The 17,928-nt window shown below is 41.9% G+C and overlaps 1 protein-coding gene and 1 non-coding gene across 2 annotated transcripts; both read right to left on the bottom strand.

Moving 5' to 3' along the window:
* Positions 1 to 8,833: 8,833 nt before the first annotated feature.
* Positions 8,834 to 8,915, bottom strand: trnas-aga (transfer RNA serine (anticodon AGA)). The gene has a single exon. It is a non-coding gene; the product is annotated as a tRNA-Ser (tRNA).
* Positions 8,916 to 15,320: 6,405 nt separating this feature from the next.
* LOC137348551 (zinc finger protein 436-like) lies at positions 15,321 to 16,247 on the bottom strand. Its single transcript, XM_068013853.1, has one exon. It carries the CDS (start codon positions 16,245 to 16,247, stop codon positions 15,321 to 15,323), a length of 927 nt encoding a protein of 308 aa, XP_067869954.1.
* Positions 16,248 to 17,928: the final 1,681 nt, after the last annotated feature.

Here is a 17,928-nt window from a genome sequence, read left to right as displayed (position 1 = left end):
TCCCCACCTATTTCTGTGTCATCGGCAAACTTGAAAATATTATATTTAGGCCCTATATCCAAATAATGTATATAGATTGTGAACAGCTGTGGTCCCAGCACTGATCCTTGCTGTACCCCGCTAGTCACAGCCTGCCATCCTGAGAATGGCCCGTTTATTCCTACTCTCTGTTTTCTCTCTATCAACCAATTTTCAATCCATACCAGTGTACTACCCCCAATCCCATGTGCTCTAATTTTGCTTACTAACCTCCTGTGTGGGACTTAATCAAAAGCCTTCTAAAAATCCAAATGCACACATCCATTGGTTCTCATTTATCTATGCTACAAGTAACATCTTCAAACAAAAACTGCAACAGGTTTGTCAAACATAATTTCCCTTTCATAAATCCATGTTGACTCTACCCAATCATAACATTATTTTCTAAGTATCTGGTTATCACATTCTTTATAATAGATTCTAACCTTTTCCTTAATACTGACGTCAAACAAACAGGTCTATAGCTCCCCGTTTTCTCTCTCTCTCCTTTCTTAAATAGTGGGTTTACATTTGCCACTTTCCAGTCTGCAGGAACCTTTCCAGAATCTGTAGAATTTTGAAAGATAACCCCCAATGTATCCATTATCTCTATAGCCACCTCCTTCAACACTCTGGGATGTAGTTCATCTGGTCCAGGGGATTTATCAACTTTTAATCCAGTTTATTTTTCGAGTGCTACCACTTTCTTAATACTAATGTCTCTAAGTTCCTCATTTTCACAAGTCCCTTGGTCCCCTAGTATTTCTGGGAGATTTTCAGTATCTTCCTCCGCAAGAACAGACACAAAGTAATTGTTTAGTTTCTCCACCATTTCCCTATTCTTCAGTATAAATTGTCCTGTTTCCGCCTGTAATGGGCCCACGTTTGCCCTTGCTAATCTTCTCCTGTTCACATACCTAAAGAAGCTTTTACAGTTTACTTTTATGTTTCTCGCTTGCTTGCATTAATATTCACTTTTCCCTTTCTTTACCAGTTTCTTGGTCATCCTTTGCTGGATTCTAAATTGCCCCCAATCCTCGGGTTTACCACTTTTTCTTGGAACCTTATGAGCCACTTCCTTTGATCTAATGCAAATTTTAACTGTTTTTGTTATTTATAGTTAATTCATCTATCCTGTTGGGTTTTTGTGTCTTAGAGGAATGTATCTTCCTCCTGAAAAACTGAGAAACTGATTTTTTTTAAAAAATCAACAAGCATCTGCAAATTTTGAACAGGCTGTGCTTTTTATCCCCTGGAAAATGAAGAATAATATGAATACTTCACGGAAGTCTTTTAAATTATGGACGGCTGGACATGGCGAAAATATTTCTTTTGTGGGTGAATCCAGAATAAGGAGACACGAATATATGATGGCACTGATGGAATAAATGAATTAAGCAGAATACATTTACCAAGAGACAGGACAGAATGTGGATCTCGCTGCCAGGTGGAGTGGTTGGAGTGGACAGGCCGAATGGCCTGTTCCTGTTCTGCAGATTCTGTACAACAGAAAGCTCAGAGAAAACTCCGCTTGGAGAACACGGGAGAGAATCAACCAATGAGCTGAAGGAATTGAAATTGTCACAGAGCCGGAAGAGCAGGTTCCCAGTGAGTAACAGTTAAACCACTGCGGAAACTGCGCAAACTGAACCCAACTGACAACTGAGAGACTTCGGTATAAGTTCCCATGATGGCAAAAAACCTCAAACAACACAAAGTAAATGTAGAAATAAAATTTAACTAACTGCATTCTTTTTCAAATTAAAGAGCAATGGAGAAAATTGGGCCCCATTGATGAAAGTAGACAAATGGAGTGAAATGCGAGCAATCGTGATGTGTTGAACTGTTGTAAACGACTGACATTTGACAACCGATGTTCGCTATTAGTTTCGCTCAGTCTGCGCAGATGAACTTCATTACTCTCTGTTGGATCTTCCTGTGCGTAGTGATATAACACAGGTGGATACTCTCGGACAAACAATTTTTGGAAAGTGATTCTCTCACTGATATTAAAATTTTTCCTCCAGTTTTACTTCCACCAAGAAAAATAGACACAGAAATGTAATAGAATCTTTGAATCATACAACATGGAGGGATGCCATTCGGCCCATCATCTTTGTAGATGCTGTCCAATTGTTCCCGCAGCCCTTGCTTTTCCTCCATATCCCGTGCATTTTTTTTTCCTGGTTCAACAATTATACAATTCCTGTTTGAAAGTTAATATCAATCTGCTTCTACCACCCATTCTGACATTGCATTCCAGATCATAACAGCTCGCTGTGCAAAATAAAATACACATCATCTCCGCACTGGTTCGTATCTCAATAACGGTGAATACATTTCCAACAGGCTTCAAATGAAGCAAGTTACCGCGAAAACAATAACTATTCCTGCGATTGACAAGTTTCACCGCGTAAACAGCGTCTAAATAGTTAATAATATTCACTTTTATTTGGCAGATTCCAGTTCCTTGGTCTCAAAGAGTCCGCCTGTACAACACTCTGCTGCCGGTGACACTGTTACTTTAAGCTGCGAATATTCAGGGTTCTGTCAGTACACAGTACACTGGTACCGTCAGTCCCCTGGGCAGGCTCCGAAATACCTGCTTCAGAGACACACTTCAGGAGAGGAGAATAAAGAAAACGCAGTAGGGGGGCGAATTTCTGCTTCTATCGATCCTGCCGAGAAAATCAGCCGGTTCAAAATTTCCAAACTGCAACTGAGTGACTCCGCTGTGTATTACTGTGCACTGAGTCGGCGCATAACACGGTGATACAGAGCACGGAGGGAGCTGTACAAAAACCTGAACATGGTGAGGATTACAGACACACAGTGATACAGAGCACGGAGAGAGCTGGACAAATACTTGAACGTGGTGGGAATAAACGTTATCTCTGCCTCTCTGCGTAGATGTTGCCAGAGTTGCTGAGTATTTCTCGCACTTTCGCTTTATTTTGTTGAAGCGGTTGGTGAATTGTGCATGTGGGACCCATTCTCCCAGTACAGCGCATCCCGTGCCACAAATTTCCCAGCCGCTGAGAACTGTGGGAGCTGCAGCTCTCCATGCGCCATTCATTAACTGAACCAATCGAAACCGAACTTCCTTCCAGCTGCGAGTTGCCCGTGTTGTTCCCCTAGATTCGGGGAAGGTTCGTTTAGATTAGAACATAGCGAATTTTATTCTTTTATTCAAAAAGGGAGGGGAACAGAAAGCAGCAAACTACAGGCGAGTTAGCTTAACATCTGTCTTAGGGGAAATTTATTTATCTTATTTAGAGATACAACACTGAAACAGGCCCTTCGAGTCTGTGCCGACCAACAACAACCCATTTATACTAACCCTACAGTAATCCCATATTCTCTACCACCTTCTTACACGAGGGGCAATTTACAATGGCCAATTTACCAGTCTTTGGCTGTGGGAGGAGCACCCGGCGAAAACCCACGTGGTTACAGGGAGAACTTGCAAACTCCGCACAGGCAGTACCCAGAACTGAACGCAGGTCCCTAGAACTGTGAGGTTGCGGTGCTAACCACTGTGCCACTGTGCCGCCCCCAGTGTCTGAAGCTATTATTAAAGATGGTATAGCAGGGCATTTAGAAAAATTCAAGGTAATCAGGCAGAGTAAACATGATTTTGTGAAAAGGAAATTATGCTTAACCAATTTATTGGAGTACTTTGAGGGAGTTACATGTGCTGTGGATGAAGGGGAACCGGTGGATGTACTTAGATTTCCAGAAGGCATTTGATAAGGTGCCACATCAAAAGTTAGTTCAGAACATAAAAGCTCATGGTGTCGGGGGTAACATATTGGCATGGATAGAAGCTTGATTAGCTAATAGGAATCCGAGAGCAAGCATAAATGGGTCATTTTCTGGTTGGCAAGATGTAACGAGTGGTGTGCCACAGAGATCTGTGCTGGGGCCTCAACTTTTTAGAATTGATATGAATGAGTTAGATGCAGGGACCGAAGGTATGGTTGCTAAATTTGCTGATGACACAAGGATAGGTAGGAAAGTAGGTTGAGAAGAGGACATAAGGAGGCTGCAAAGGGATATAGATAGGTTCAGTGAGTTGGAAACAAATTGGCAGATGGATAATAATGTGGGCAAATGCGAAGTTATCTAAATGGTGAGAGATTGCAGAGCTCTGAGATGCAGAGGCATCTGGGTGTCCTAGGGCATGAGTCACAAAAGGTTAGTATGCAGGTACAGCACGTAATTGGGAAAGCCAATAGAATGTTATCATTTATTCTGAGGGGAATTGAATACTAAAGTAGGGAGGTTATGCTTCAGCTATACAGAGCATTGGTGAGACCACATCTGGAGTACTGTGTACAGTACTGGTCTCCTTCATTAAGGAAGGTTGTAAATGCGTTGGAGACAGTACAGAGGAGGTTTAGTAGATAAATACCTGGAATGGGCCTACTGTCTTATGCGGAAAGTTTGGACAGGCTCGGCTTGTATCATCAGCAGTTTACAAGAGCAGGAGGCGACTTGATTGAAATATATAAGATCCTGAAGGGTCTTGACAGGGTGGATGTGTAAAGCATGTTTCCCCTTGTGGGAGAATCTAAAACCAGGGGTCACTGTTTAAAAATAAAGGGTCGCCCATTTTAGACAGAGATGAGGAGAATTTTATTCTCTCAGAGTTTCGTGAGTCCTTAGAATTCTCTTCTTCAAAAGGTGGTGGAAGCAAAGTCTTTGAATATGTTGAAGGCAGAGGTAGATAGATTCTTGATAAGCAAAGGAGTTGAAGGTTATCGGGGGTAAGTGGTAATGTCGAGTAATCAGTTCAGCCATGATCTTATTGAATGGCGGAGCAGGCTCGAGGGGCCGAGTGGCCTACTCCTGCTCCTAATTCGTATGTTCGCATGTTTCATTAGGAAAATTATTCGCACAGCGTGTTGTTATGATCCGGAATGCACTGCCTGAAAATAGCTTTCAATGGGGAATTGCATCGATATTGGAGATGGAAGATTTGGCAGGGCTATGGGGAACGAGCAGGGCAAGTGGAACTAATTGACCCTCTCTTTCACAGAGCCGGCACAGGAAAGATGGACAGAATGACTTCATTCTGTGCTCTATCAGACTCTAATTTCTATGACATTTCTTTTCTTTGTGAAAGACAGACAGTCGAAACCTTCAATAGTCTACTCTCCTCCTCACAGAGACAATCTCTTCCAAAATGTTTGATCGATCGTCGCCAGTTTTGTTATGTTTAACTAAGCACAGCAAGATCCAACAGAAAGCAGTGAGATTCATGAGCATGATAGAGCCAAGTGATGCTTAACATCTGTATTTAAGGAGATCAGAGTTTAGTTGTAGTTTCACTCTTCAAGGGAGCTCTTGTCTCCCTGAAGCTCTATTTGTTTATTTTTTCCCAATAAGGGAACCGTTTTGTTCCGTTTCCCTTTAATAGCGAATTTATACTGGTATTTTCATTTTATTTCTACATCTGAGTCGCTCATTTTATGCTGTTTTTTATTTCTGTCATCATGCGAACAAACTCTCTCAGTTGTCGGTTGGGTTCAGTCTGTGCAGTTTCCGCAGTGGTTTAACTGTTACTCACTGGGAACTGGCTCTTCCGGCTCTCTGATAATTTCAATTCCTACAGCCCATTGGCTGCGTAGTTACCCTGTTCGCAAAGCAGAGTTTCTCTCATTTAAACATTATACAGACTCTGCAGAATAGGAATAGGCCATTCGGCCCAAATGGCCTATACCGGATTTTATACTCCACAGGAGCCACCTCCCACTTTAATAACCTTTTCCCATCCTGACCTCTTTGTCCCTTTATTCCTTTCTCCCTTATATATTTTTCAAGCCTCCCCTAAAGTACATCAATGCCATATTCTCCAACCACTCACTGTGACAGCAAGTTCCACGTTCTGTCTTCTATTTATGTAAATAAATTCTTCCTAATGTGTCTTTGTTATCGACCCACTGATAACTGAAAACATTTTCTCCACCTGTACCCTGGCAAAGAACTTTAGCAAGAGTAAAAGGATAGTTAATCAGAATGTCAGATGCTGGGAATTGCTTTTCCCCAAGGATCAGAGCTGGGACCACTGCTGTTCATAATTTACATTAACGATTTGGACTTTGGAATCAAAACTTCAATGTTTAAATTTATAGATTACACCAAATTGGCGGGGATGGGATGGGATGGGGTGGGGGTGCTGTGCGGGGTGGGGGGAGGTGGGTGGTGGTGCGGATGGGTGGTAGTCAATACTGAGAAAGACTGCAACAAAGTACAGGAAGACATTAATGACCTTGCAGAATGGGAAAATAATTGGCAAATAATATTCAACACAGATAAATGTGAGATGATACTTTTTGGTAGGAGGTCGCTTATTACTTGGAAGGTGCGAGTCTCGGTGGGGTAGAGGAACAAAGAGATCTCGTAGTACAAGTGTACCAATTACTAAAAGTTGAGCCATAGTTTAGCAAGGCCATAAAGAAAAGCAAACAAAGCAATAGGCTTTATTTTTAGAGAGATAGAATTGAAAAGTAGGGAAGTTATGATGAACTTGTATCGAACCTTGATTAGACCACACTTAGAGTATTGTGTGCAGTTCTGGTCGTCTTATTATAAAAAAAGGTTTCGGAGGCACTTGGAGAGGGTGCGGAGAAGATTTACAAGATGATAACAGAAATGCGTGGGTCTACATATCAGAAAAGGATGAAGAGGCTGTGTCTTATTGCTCTTCAATAAAGAAGGTTGAGGGATAAACTAATGGAGATCTTCAAAATTATGGAAGTTTTGATAAAGTAGAGAATGTTTCCACTTGTGGGCAGAAGTATAACTAGAGGCCATCGGTAAAAGATAGTCACCAATAAATCCAATGGGCAATTCAGAAGATGCTTCTTTACTCAGATAATGGGGAGAATGTGGAAATTGCTACCATGGGGCGTGGTTGAAGTGAATAGTATAGATGCATTTACAGGAAGCTAGATAAGCATATGAGGAAGACGGGAATTGCGGGTTACGATGATAGATTTAGATGATGAAAGATGGGAAGAGGCTCGAGTGCAGCAAGAACACCAACATGAACTATTTGGGCCGAATGGCCTGCTTCTGTGCTGCATAAACAGTGTAAGCCTATGTATGTAATAATGTCACACTTCCCCGCAATATCCTCCATCTGTCACTTTCTTGCCCAGTCCCTTAACCTATCTATGTCCCATGCAGCGCGCCTGTACCTTCCCCACAACTTATTTCCCCACCCAGCTTTATATGATCAGCAAACTTGGATGTATTATATTCGGTTCCTCATCTAAGTCACTGATATAGATTGGAAATAACTAAGGCCCAAACATCGATAGTGTGTAACGCTACTAGTTACACCCTGTCATCCCCAACATGGTCTATCTATTCCTACACTCTGTTTCCTGTCACTTAACAAATCCTAAATCCATGATAATACGATACTCCCAATCCCCTGAGTCCTAATCCTGTGTAACAACCTGCCGTGTGGCACCTTATCGAATGCCTTCTGAAAATCCAACTATACTGCATCCGCTGGTTTCTTTTTCATGACCCTTCTCGTGAAATCTCAAAAAAGCGAATAGATTTGTCAAGTACGATTTCTTTTTCATAAAGCCATGTTGATTTTGCCTAATTATATTATGATTTTCCGATTGTCCTATCACCATGTCCCCAAAAATAGATTCTATTATTTTGTATATTACTGATTCTTGCTGGCCTATATTTCTCTGTTGTCTCTGTCTCTCCTTTCTGGAGCAACGAGATTACAGTTTCTACTGTCCAATCCATGGGTACCTTTCTAGTATCTGGAGAATTTTGAAATCAAATCAACAATTCTACTATCTCTGTAGATCGCTCTTTTAAGACCCTAGGCCTAGGCAATCGGTTCCAGGGAGTTTGTGAGCTTCTAGCTCCATTACTTTTTCCAGTGTCTTTTGTTTATTAACATTAAATACTTTAACTTCTTCACTCTAATTGGATATTTGATTCTCCACAGTTTTCATTATGGTCTCTGTGTCCTCTACTGTAAATGTAGACACAACATATGTGTTTAAAGAGATTTTTCTCAGTCTTTGCTTCTAAGGGCTCACGTTTACTTTACTTTTTTCCTATTAACATACTTACAATAGATCTTACCATATGTTCTCATTTTTCTTACTAATTTGCTCTCATATCTATTTGCTCCCTCTTTATCATTTTGTGGCCATTCTTTGCTGATTTGTAAAGCCTTCCCATTCTTTAGGCTTACTACTCTGACTACTCTGTAAGGTTCTTATATTAAACACAGAATCACTACAGCGCAGAAGGACGCCGTTTGGCCCATCATGTCTGCAGCGGCTCTCTAAAAGAGCAATTCCGTCAGTTCCATTCCCCTGTCTTCTCCCCATAACCCTGCACATTCTTCCTTTTCAGATAACTTTCGAATTCTATTTTGAATGCTTCAATTGAACCTGCCTTCACCTCGCTCTCAGGCAGCGCATTCCAGATCTTAACCACTCACTGCGTGAAACAGATTTTCCTCATGTCACTTTTGCTTCTCTTACTAAATACATTATATCTGTGCCCTCTCGTTCTCCATCCTTTCACGAATGGGAAGTTTCTGTCTTTAAAATGAGACCTTGTCTGGGATTTGAAACCAGGACCTCTTACAAATCTTAATCCACAATTCCAACACAGGAATCATACCACTAGACTAACAAACCACTTGCATGGCGCAAGCTGTTAATGAGAAACCCCAGTCGCGGTTGGACGGTGAAGGATTTTCGTGAACACAACTAACTACTTTTTCGGTGAAGGCCCCGTTAAATTTAGCAATAATATGAAACGTAGTCAGCAGGATTCGAACCTGCGCAGGGGGACCCCAATGGATTTCTAGTCCATCGCCTTAACCACTCGGCCATGACTACATATGAATGCAATGAGACCTTTAACTTTTCTAGCTATAGATGACGATACCACTTTGCCAGTGGTGTTTTCTATTCTTCATTGGAATGTATGTTAGTTGAGAATTAGGCATTATTTATTTAAATGGTTACTATTGTTTATCGAACATTATATATTTTAATAAAAGCAAAATACTGTGGATGCTGGAAATCTGAAATAAAAACAAGAAATGCTGGAACCACTCAGCAGGTCTGGCAGCATCTGTGGAAAGAGAAGCAGAGCTATATATTTTAATTTTAATCTAAACTCCCAATCTAGCTCACCCTGCACACCCCTCATACCACATTTTTTTTAAGTTTAAGGCCTTAGCTTCGGGCTTAACTACACTACTCTCAAATTGTATATGATATCTATCATCTTATGATCACTCTTCCCCAGAAGATCCTTTACTTTAAGGTTATGAGTTCATACAGTCTCGTGACAAAATACTAGATCTAAGATAGTCAATTCCATAGTTAGCGTCCTCGACATATTGTACTACTATCCGGCCTACCCGCTTCCTTTTACATTTTGCCTAGTTTTTTTCCAAAAGTCACACCCTTTTATATTTAGTTCCCAATTTTTCTCACCCTATAACCTTGTCTCAGTAATGGCTACTAGATCAAATACGTTAATCTGTATTTGTGCCATTAATCCATTTGTCTTCTTACTGATGCTTTGTGCATTCAGATGTAACGCCTTTCATTTTAACGTTTTACTTTTTTCCCTGATGTGGCCTTAGTCGTTCAGGTCCAATTATCGTTATTAAACCTGCTGTCCGTTCCTGCCTCATACTGCTGGAATTTAACCAAATCGCTACTTTGCTCTACAGCCTTGATTTACCCTTGCAGACTTGCTATCTTAGTAATGGGATTATTTTGTGTACCATATTTAACTGTCAGTATCGGACAGGCCACTGCAGGCATCGAAGGGGTTGCTGTAATGTTGGGGTACCTCATTTACACTGCCCGGCCCAGAATGGAATATCCTACCCAAGACAGAGAGAGCTGTGTCACCCCTTCCCATACAGACAGGGACAGACAGAGTTTCCTCAGTTACAGTGAGCAGTGGGAGCGGAAGCTGGGGTCTCGACAAACTGCGCTCATTTTAAACCAATTGTGGATCAGAGTGAGAAAGAGTTTGGGATGTTTTGGGGACTCTCCGAGCTCCGCGTTAAACTGCTGATGGTCCAGATGGGGTCGGCACCCTGCAGACAGCTTTCTCTGTGTGGATTTCACCTCATCTCTCCAGACTCAAACCTGGACCCTACTCCTGGTTCATAGTCTATTCCGAATCTAAAACTGCAATGGGAAAGCTTGGTTTCGAAAACCACTCTGCTTTATTTTCAAGGGTTTGAAGTGATATTGATCGCGATAATAAACTGGGGCGAACATTCACTGGAACAGTGCGTAACACTGCGGGGTTTGAAGTTACTTACCGGCTGTGACAGTCGCCAGCGTCCCAGATCCATCCACGTATTTATGATTGTATCGCAGTGACACCGCTGTCAGTCACCCCGATACAACAACTACCAACACCTCAATCTGCTGGCCACACATTACCAGATTGTTGTCGCTGCACAATTATTCCAGGGTGTTTAGATTAATAGACAACATGCCATGTTTCACATTCCCTGTCGGTACAAACTATTTTTTTTGGGACCCTGAACTCTTACTAAAATGGCCCAGGAACACGGGCTGGAGATGGACGCATCATATAAAAGGAGAAAAATGTCAGAGAGAGATAACTAAAAGGAGCAAATTACAATAAAATTGAACCAGATTGCAGCAATAATAACATCAACCCTACAAATCAGGATCCAGGCCCGGGAGTCAATATATTAATTGTACAGAAGTATTTGCTCAGGTCTCTTCCACTGTGACTTTCAGTCAGGAACAGATCACAGTTTTACACAAATCTCTGGTTTGACAGTATATTTCCAGCATTCACCGTTGTTCTTCCTGACTCTTATCACAGTTGTGAAGGAGCCTTCTGTTCCGTGCCCAGGAGCTCTGAACCATGGAAGAGAGCGGCTGGGACACATTTCTTACACGCCTCAGGCCTTTGCTGTCAGTGAAGAGAGACAAGAAAGACCAAAGTGCCGTTTGTCCCTCTCAGTGTTGCCCTGAAGGACTGTGTCTAGGCTGAAGTTCTGTTCCTGTCGTACGATCCTCCCCCAGATTGTCCTTTCTGAGCTCCAGCCAGGTGATGCTAAACACTCAGGTGGGAAAGACAAAAATCTACAAGAATGTGTTTTTGAAAAAGCTGATTTATTTCAAATCTATCCAGAATGTTAAATTCCAGACCAGTTAGAGGGGTTAATAACATCAGTAGAAACCAACCCCAACTGCCAGAATAGAAATAGAGAAAATTTATAGTAGTGGAGGCCATTCAGCCCATCGTATCTGTACCGGCCGAAAAAGAGCTATGCGGCATAATACCACTTTCCAGCTCTTGGTCTGTAGTCCTGCAGGTTACAGCACTTCAAGTGCATATCCAAGTGTATTTTTTATATGTTGAGGATTTCTGCCTCAACCACCCTTTCAGGCAGTGAGTTCCAGTCCCCCACGACCCTCTGAGTGAACTGATTTCTCCACTCCCCTCTAAAGCTTCTGCCAATTATTTTAAATCTAGGTTGTGGTTGCTGACAATGCAACCACTAGGTTGCGCTGCACTGGCACATGTGCATATGCAACCTGTTCTACTAAAACGTCACAGTCAGCAACGTTCAGGCAGCTGTCAGCACTAAAGATGGCGCTGTTTAAATAATGATTTCTCCACTCCCCTCTAATTCTTCTGCCAATTACTTTTAATCTATGCCCCATGGTTATTAACCTCTCTGCTAAAGGAAACAGGTCCTTCCTATCCACTCAGTCTAGGCCCCTCATAATTTTATACACCTCAATTAAATCTTCCCTCAGCCTCCTCTGTTCCAAAGAAAACAACCCCAGCCTATCAAATCTTTCAGTATCGCTTAAATTCCCCATTCCTGACACATCCTCTGTAAATCTCCTCTGCATCCTCTCTGGTGTGATCACATCTTTCTCATAATGCGGTGACCAGAACTGTACACAGTACTCTAGTTGTAGTCCAGCTAGAGTTTTATTCAGATCTTGTTTAACTTTCCCGCTCTTGTAATAAAAATAGAAAATGTCAGCAGGTCTGGCAGCATCAATGCAGGGGGAAGCAGAGTTAATTTTCAGATCTGTGACTGTTTATCAACAGAAAATGCTGGAAATACTCATTCCTTGGCTCATAAAGGGAAGTATCCCATATGAACATACAAATTAGGAGCAAGAGTAGGCCACTCGGCCCGTTGAGCCTACTCTGCCATTCAATAAAATCATGGCTGATCTAATTGCAACCTCAACTCCGCATTCCCATCTACCCCCAATAACTTTTCACTCCTTTGCTTATCAAGAATCTATCTACCTCTGCCTTAAAAATATTCAAATACTCTTCTTCCAATGCTTTTTGAGGAAGAGAGTTCCAAAGACTCACGACCCTCAGAGAAACAAATTCTACTCACCTCTGTTTTAAATGGGCTACCCATTATTTTTAAACAGTGACCTCTAGTTCTATATTCCCCCACAAGAGGAGACATCCTTTCCACATCCACGCTGTCAAGACCCCTCACAATCGTATATGTTCCAATCAAGTCACCTCTTACTCTTCCAAACTTCAGCGGATACAAGCCTAGCCTGCCCAACCTTTCCTCACAAGATGACCTACCCATTCCAGGTATTAGTCTAGTAAACCTTCTCTGAACTGCTTCCAACGCTTTTACATCTTCCTTAAATAAAGAGACCAATACTGTACACAGTACTCCAGATGTGGTCTCACAAATGCGCGGTATAAATAAAGCATACCATCCCTATTTTTGTATTCAATTCCCCTCGCGATAAATCCAAACATTCTATTGGCTTTACAATCAACAGGGATGTGGTACTGAACAAATTGTTGGAGCTGCGGGATGACAAGTCCCCTAATTACGTGCTGTACCTGCATACTAACCTTTTGCGATTCATGCACTAGGACACCCAGATCCCTCTGCATCTCAGAGCTCTGCAATCTCTCACCATTTAAATAATAGGCTTCCTTTTTATTCCTCCTGCCAAAATGGACAACTTCGCATTTTCCCACATTATACTCCATCTGCCAGGTTTTTGCCCACTCACTCAACCTATCTATATTCCTTTGTAGCCTCCTTATGTCCTCTTCACAACCTACTTTCCTACCTATCTTTGTGTCATCAGCAAATTTAGCAACGATACCTTCGGTCTCTTCAACTAACTCATTTATATAAATTGTAAAAGGTTGAGGCCCCAGTACAGATCCCCGTGGCACACCAGCCTACTCTCTAGCCAATTTCTATCTATGCCAATATGTTACCCCCTACACCAGAGGCTTTTATTTTTTGAAATAACCTTTCATGTGGCACATTATCAAATGCCTTCTGGAAATCCAAATACAATACATACACCCATTCCCCTTCACCCATAGCACGTGTAACTCCCTCAAAGAACTCCAATAAATTGGTTAAACATGATTTCCCTTTCATTAAACCACGTTGACTCAGACTGATTACCTTCAATTTTTCCAAATGCCCTGTTATAAAGTCTTTAACAATAGTTTCTAACATTTTCCCTAAGACAGATGTTAAGCTAACTGGCCTGTAGTTTCCTGCTTTCTGTCTCCCTCCCTTTTTGAATAAAGGGGTTACATTCACTATTTTCCAGTCTTGCGGAACCTTCCCTGAATCTAGGGAATTTTGGAAAATTAAAATTAACGCATCAACTCTCTAACTAGCCACTTCTTTTAAGACCCTAGAATGAAGTCCATCAGGATCCCGGGACTTGTCAGCCCGCAGCTCCAACAATTTGTTCAGTACCACTTCCCTGGTGATTGTAATTTTCTTGAGTTGCTCCCTCCCTTCCATTTCCTGACTTGCATCTAATTCTGTGATGTTATTTGTATCTGCTATAGTGACAATCGATGCAAAATACCTGTTCAAGTCATCTGCCATCTCCTCATTGTCCATTATTAATTCTCCAGATTCACTTTCTATAGGACCAACGCTTACTTTGTTAACTTTTCTTTTTTAAATCTGTATAGAAACGCTTACTATTTGTCTGTATATTTCTAGCTAGCTTTCTCTCGTACTATAATTTTACCTCCCTTATCAATTTTTTAGACAGTCTATGCTGGGTTTTTTTTATCTCCTGTCCAGTTTTCTGACCTGCCACCCAGCTTTGAGCAATTGTTTGCTTTTTATTTAAGTTTGATACTATCTTTAACTGTTTTAATTAACCATGGATGGCAGGCAGTACACAACTCCCAAAAGTGACTTCTTGACTTTATGAGTTCTCATCTCTACCCAAACTGCTTCTACATCCTGGTTACCTGAACTTAGGTCATCCCTCTCTATACCGTCATTAATTAACAGAGCCACACCTCCACCTTTTCCTAGTTTCCTGTCCTTCCTAAATGCCATGTACCTTTCAATATTCAGGTCCCAATCTATGTCCTCCTACAGCCATGTCTCTGTAATGGCTATCAGATCGTACATATTTATTTCTATTTGTGCTCTCAGTTCATCTGTTTTGTTTAAAATGCTCTGCATTCAGATACAGAGGCTTTAGTTTTGTCTTTTTATTATGTTTGTAGCCTCTAGCCTTTTCTGTTGATTTACTCTTAGATTTGTCCACTCTGTCCCTTCCTGTCACTGTCTGTTTATCATTTCCCATATTAATACCTTACTCTCTTGCCTTGTCTCTAGTCCTTGATTTACCAAATCTTCCCGAATTTGATCCCTTGCCCCCACTTTTCAGTTTAAAACACTCTCCACTTATACTCTGGGCCTCGGCTACTAAAAGAAAATATCCCGTATGCCTTCTTGACCATTTTATCGACCTGTCCTGCTACCTTCAGGTATCTGTGGATGTGCACTCCAAGGTCCTTCTGTCCCTCTAAATTTTGCAGGATCCTACCATTCACTGTGCATTCCCTTGTCTTGTTTGCCCTCCCCAAATGCATTACCTCACACTTCTCTGGGCTGAATTCCATTTGCCACTTTTCGGCCCATCTGACCAGTCTCTTGATATCTTCTGCAGTCTACAGCTTTCTTCCTCACTGTCAACCACTCAACCAACTTTTGTGTCATCTGCAAACTTCTTAATCAAGGCCCCTATATTTAAGTCTAAATCATTGAAATATACGACAATAATCAAGGTGTCTAGAGCTTTTTTTTATTCGTTCACGGGATGTGGACATCGCTGACATGGTCAGCACTGAGCCCTGTGGAAACCAGATGGAAATAGGCTTCTAGTCAGGATTCAGCTCTGGATGTAATTAACAGAAGCAATAACAGCAGAATCCAACCCCTTCAGTCATTTGTGAACTCGCTCGTGTTTTAGCAGGTTGCCTTTACTTTTAAAACTCTTCTCACAGTCAGAACATTTAAAATGTCTCTTATCTGTGTGAACAAGTTGGTGTTGAGTGAGGCAGGACGACCGAGTGAATCCCTTTCCACACACAGAGCAGGTGAACGGTCTCTCCCCTGTGTGAACACGCTGGTGCATCAGAAGCTCCGATGAAACAATGAATCCCTTCCCACACTCAGTGCAGGTGAATGGCCTCTCCCCAGTGTGAATTCGCTGGTGTCTCAGAAAGCGGGATGACTGAGTGAATCCCTTCCCACACACAGAGCAGGGGAACGATCTCTCCCGAGTGTGTGTGCGTTTGTGGTTCAGTAAATACTTTATGCTTTTAAAGCTCTTCTCACAGTCAGAACATTTAAAGGGTCTTTTATCAGAGTGAACTCGCTGGTGTGACAGGAGGTTTGCTAAAGTATTAAATCTCTTCCCACATTCAAGGCAGGTAAACGGCCTCACTCCAGTGTGAAGTCGTAGGTGTGTTTTGTGATTGAAGGGCCGAGTGAATCCTTTCCCACACACTGAGCAGGTGAAGGGCCTCTCCCCAGTGTGCACTTGCTGGTGTGTATGGAGGCTGGATGACCAAGTGAATCCCTTCCCACACACAGAGCAGGTGAATGGCCTCTCGCCAGTGTGAACTCGCTGGTGTGCATCGAGGCTGGTTGACCGAGTGAATCCCTTCCCACACATGGAGCAGGTGAACGGCTTCTCCCCAGTGTGAACTTGCTGGTGTGTCAGCAGGTGGGATGACTGAATGAATCCCTTCCCACACACGGAGCAGGTGAACGGCCTCTCCTTAGTGTGACTACGTCGATGAGTCTCCAGCTGTGACGGGCATTTGAATCTCTTCCCACAGTCCATACATTTCCACGGTTTCTCCATGATGCGAGTGCTCTCATGTTTCTCCAGGTTGGACGATCAGTTGAAGCCTCGACAACACACAGATCCTGTGTACAGCTTCTCCCTGATGTGAATGGTGATTTTATTTCAGGCTGTGTAAGTGTTTAAAGTTCTTTCCACAGTCAGTGCACTGGAACGCTCTCACTCGGGTGTGTGTGTCTCAGTGCTTTCCCAGTCACATTGATGTTTGAAATCTTTTCCCACAAACAGAACAAACAAATATTTCTCCTCCTACATTCAGAGAATGATGGTATTCAGATCCTGATGAATAGAGCGACTTTGTCAGATCCCGATAAGATGTTTGGTTTGAGTCTCTCATCTGCAAATCTTCTTCTTCTAATCCCTGTAAAAGGAGATTACACAGAATGATATAGCATACACAGTACACAAACAGTCCAACTTGTCAGTGCTGCTCACAGAATTGTTCCAGCACAGGAGGAGACCATTCGGTCCGTTGTGCCTCAATTGAAACTGCATCCACCACACTCTCAGGCAGTGTATTCCAGATCCTAACAACTCCCCTCGTGAAAAAGTTTTTCCTCATGTTGCCATTGCTTCTTTTGTCAATTACCTTAAATCTGTGCCTTCTTGTTCTCGAGCCCTCCACCAATGGGAACAGTTTTTCTCTCTCTACCCTGTCCAGACCCCTCGTGATTTTTAATACCTCTATCAAATCGCCTCTCAACCTTCTCTTCTCCAAAGAAAATAGTCCTAGCTTTCTAATACTATCCTTAACCTCCTTAGTAAGCCACAGATGAATCTTTCTCGCTGACTTTGTTTTTCAACAGAATGCATTTTTGTTGAACATTTTGAATTGTTTCTTGAAATGTTTCCCACTGTTTATTTACTGCCAGACCTTTTAGTCTATTTACCCAATTGACCTTAGACAGTTCTCCCCTCATACCCACATAATTGGCTTTGTTTAAGATTCTTGCCTGTGATTGGACTATGTCGTTTTCAAATTTAATGTGGAATTCAATTGTACTATGATCACGATTTGCCAGTGGATCTTATGCCATGACATTACTAATTAAACCTGCCTCATTGCACAATACTGGATCTAAAGTACCTTTATCCCGAGTTGGTTGCATAACATATTGTTCCAGGGAACTGTCACAAAAGCATTCTACAAACTCATCTTCCAGACCACCTTTGCCAATGTGAATGGTCCTTTTTATATGAAGATCAAAGTCCCACACAACTACTACATTGCCTTTGTTTCAAGATCCGATTATTTCTTGCTCAATACGCTGTCGAAAGGTATAACTACTGTTAGGAGGCCTATAAACTACTCCCACCAGCATTTGTGACCCTTGCTATTCCTAATCTCCACCCAGACTGATTCTACCTCCTGATGTTTGAAGCCCAGATCCTTTCTCACTGATGTCCTTATGTCATCCTTTATGATCAGGGCTACTCCTCCTCCTTTTCCATTCTGCCTGGCTTTTTGAAATATTGTGTAGCCTGGAATATTTATTTCACAACCTTGGTCACCTTGTAACCGTGTCTCTGTAATGGCGATTAGATCTAAATCATTTCTCTCTATTTATGCTACTATTTCATCTGTCTTATTGTGGTTGCTCCATGCATTCAGATAAAGTGACCACAATTTTATTGTCTACTTTTCTATTGCCTCAACTTTTATTTTTGGATTTCTAAATTT

The sequence above is a fragment of the Heterodontus francisci genome, chromosome 34 (assembly GCF_036365525.1).
Source record: "Heterodontus francisci isolate sHetFra1 chromosome 34, sHetFra1.hap1, whole genome shotgun sequence".
NCBI lineage: Eukaryota > Metazoa > Chordata > Chondrichthyes > Heterodontiformes > Heterodontidae > Heterodontus > Heterodontus francisci.
The sequence above is the reverse complement of the archived record's forward strand: the minus strand, read 5'-3'. Positions and strand labels throughout refer to the sequence as shown.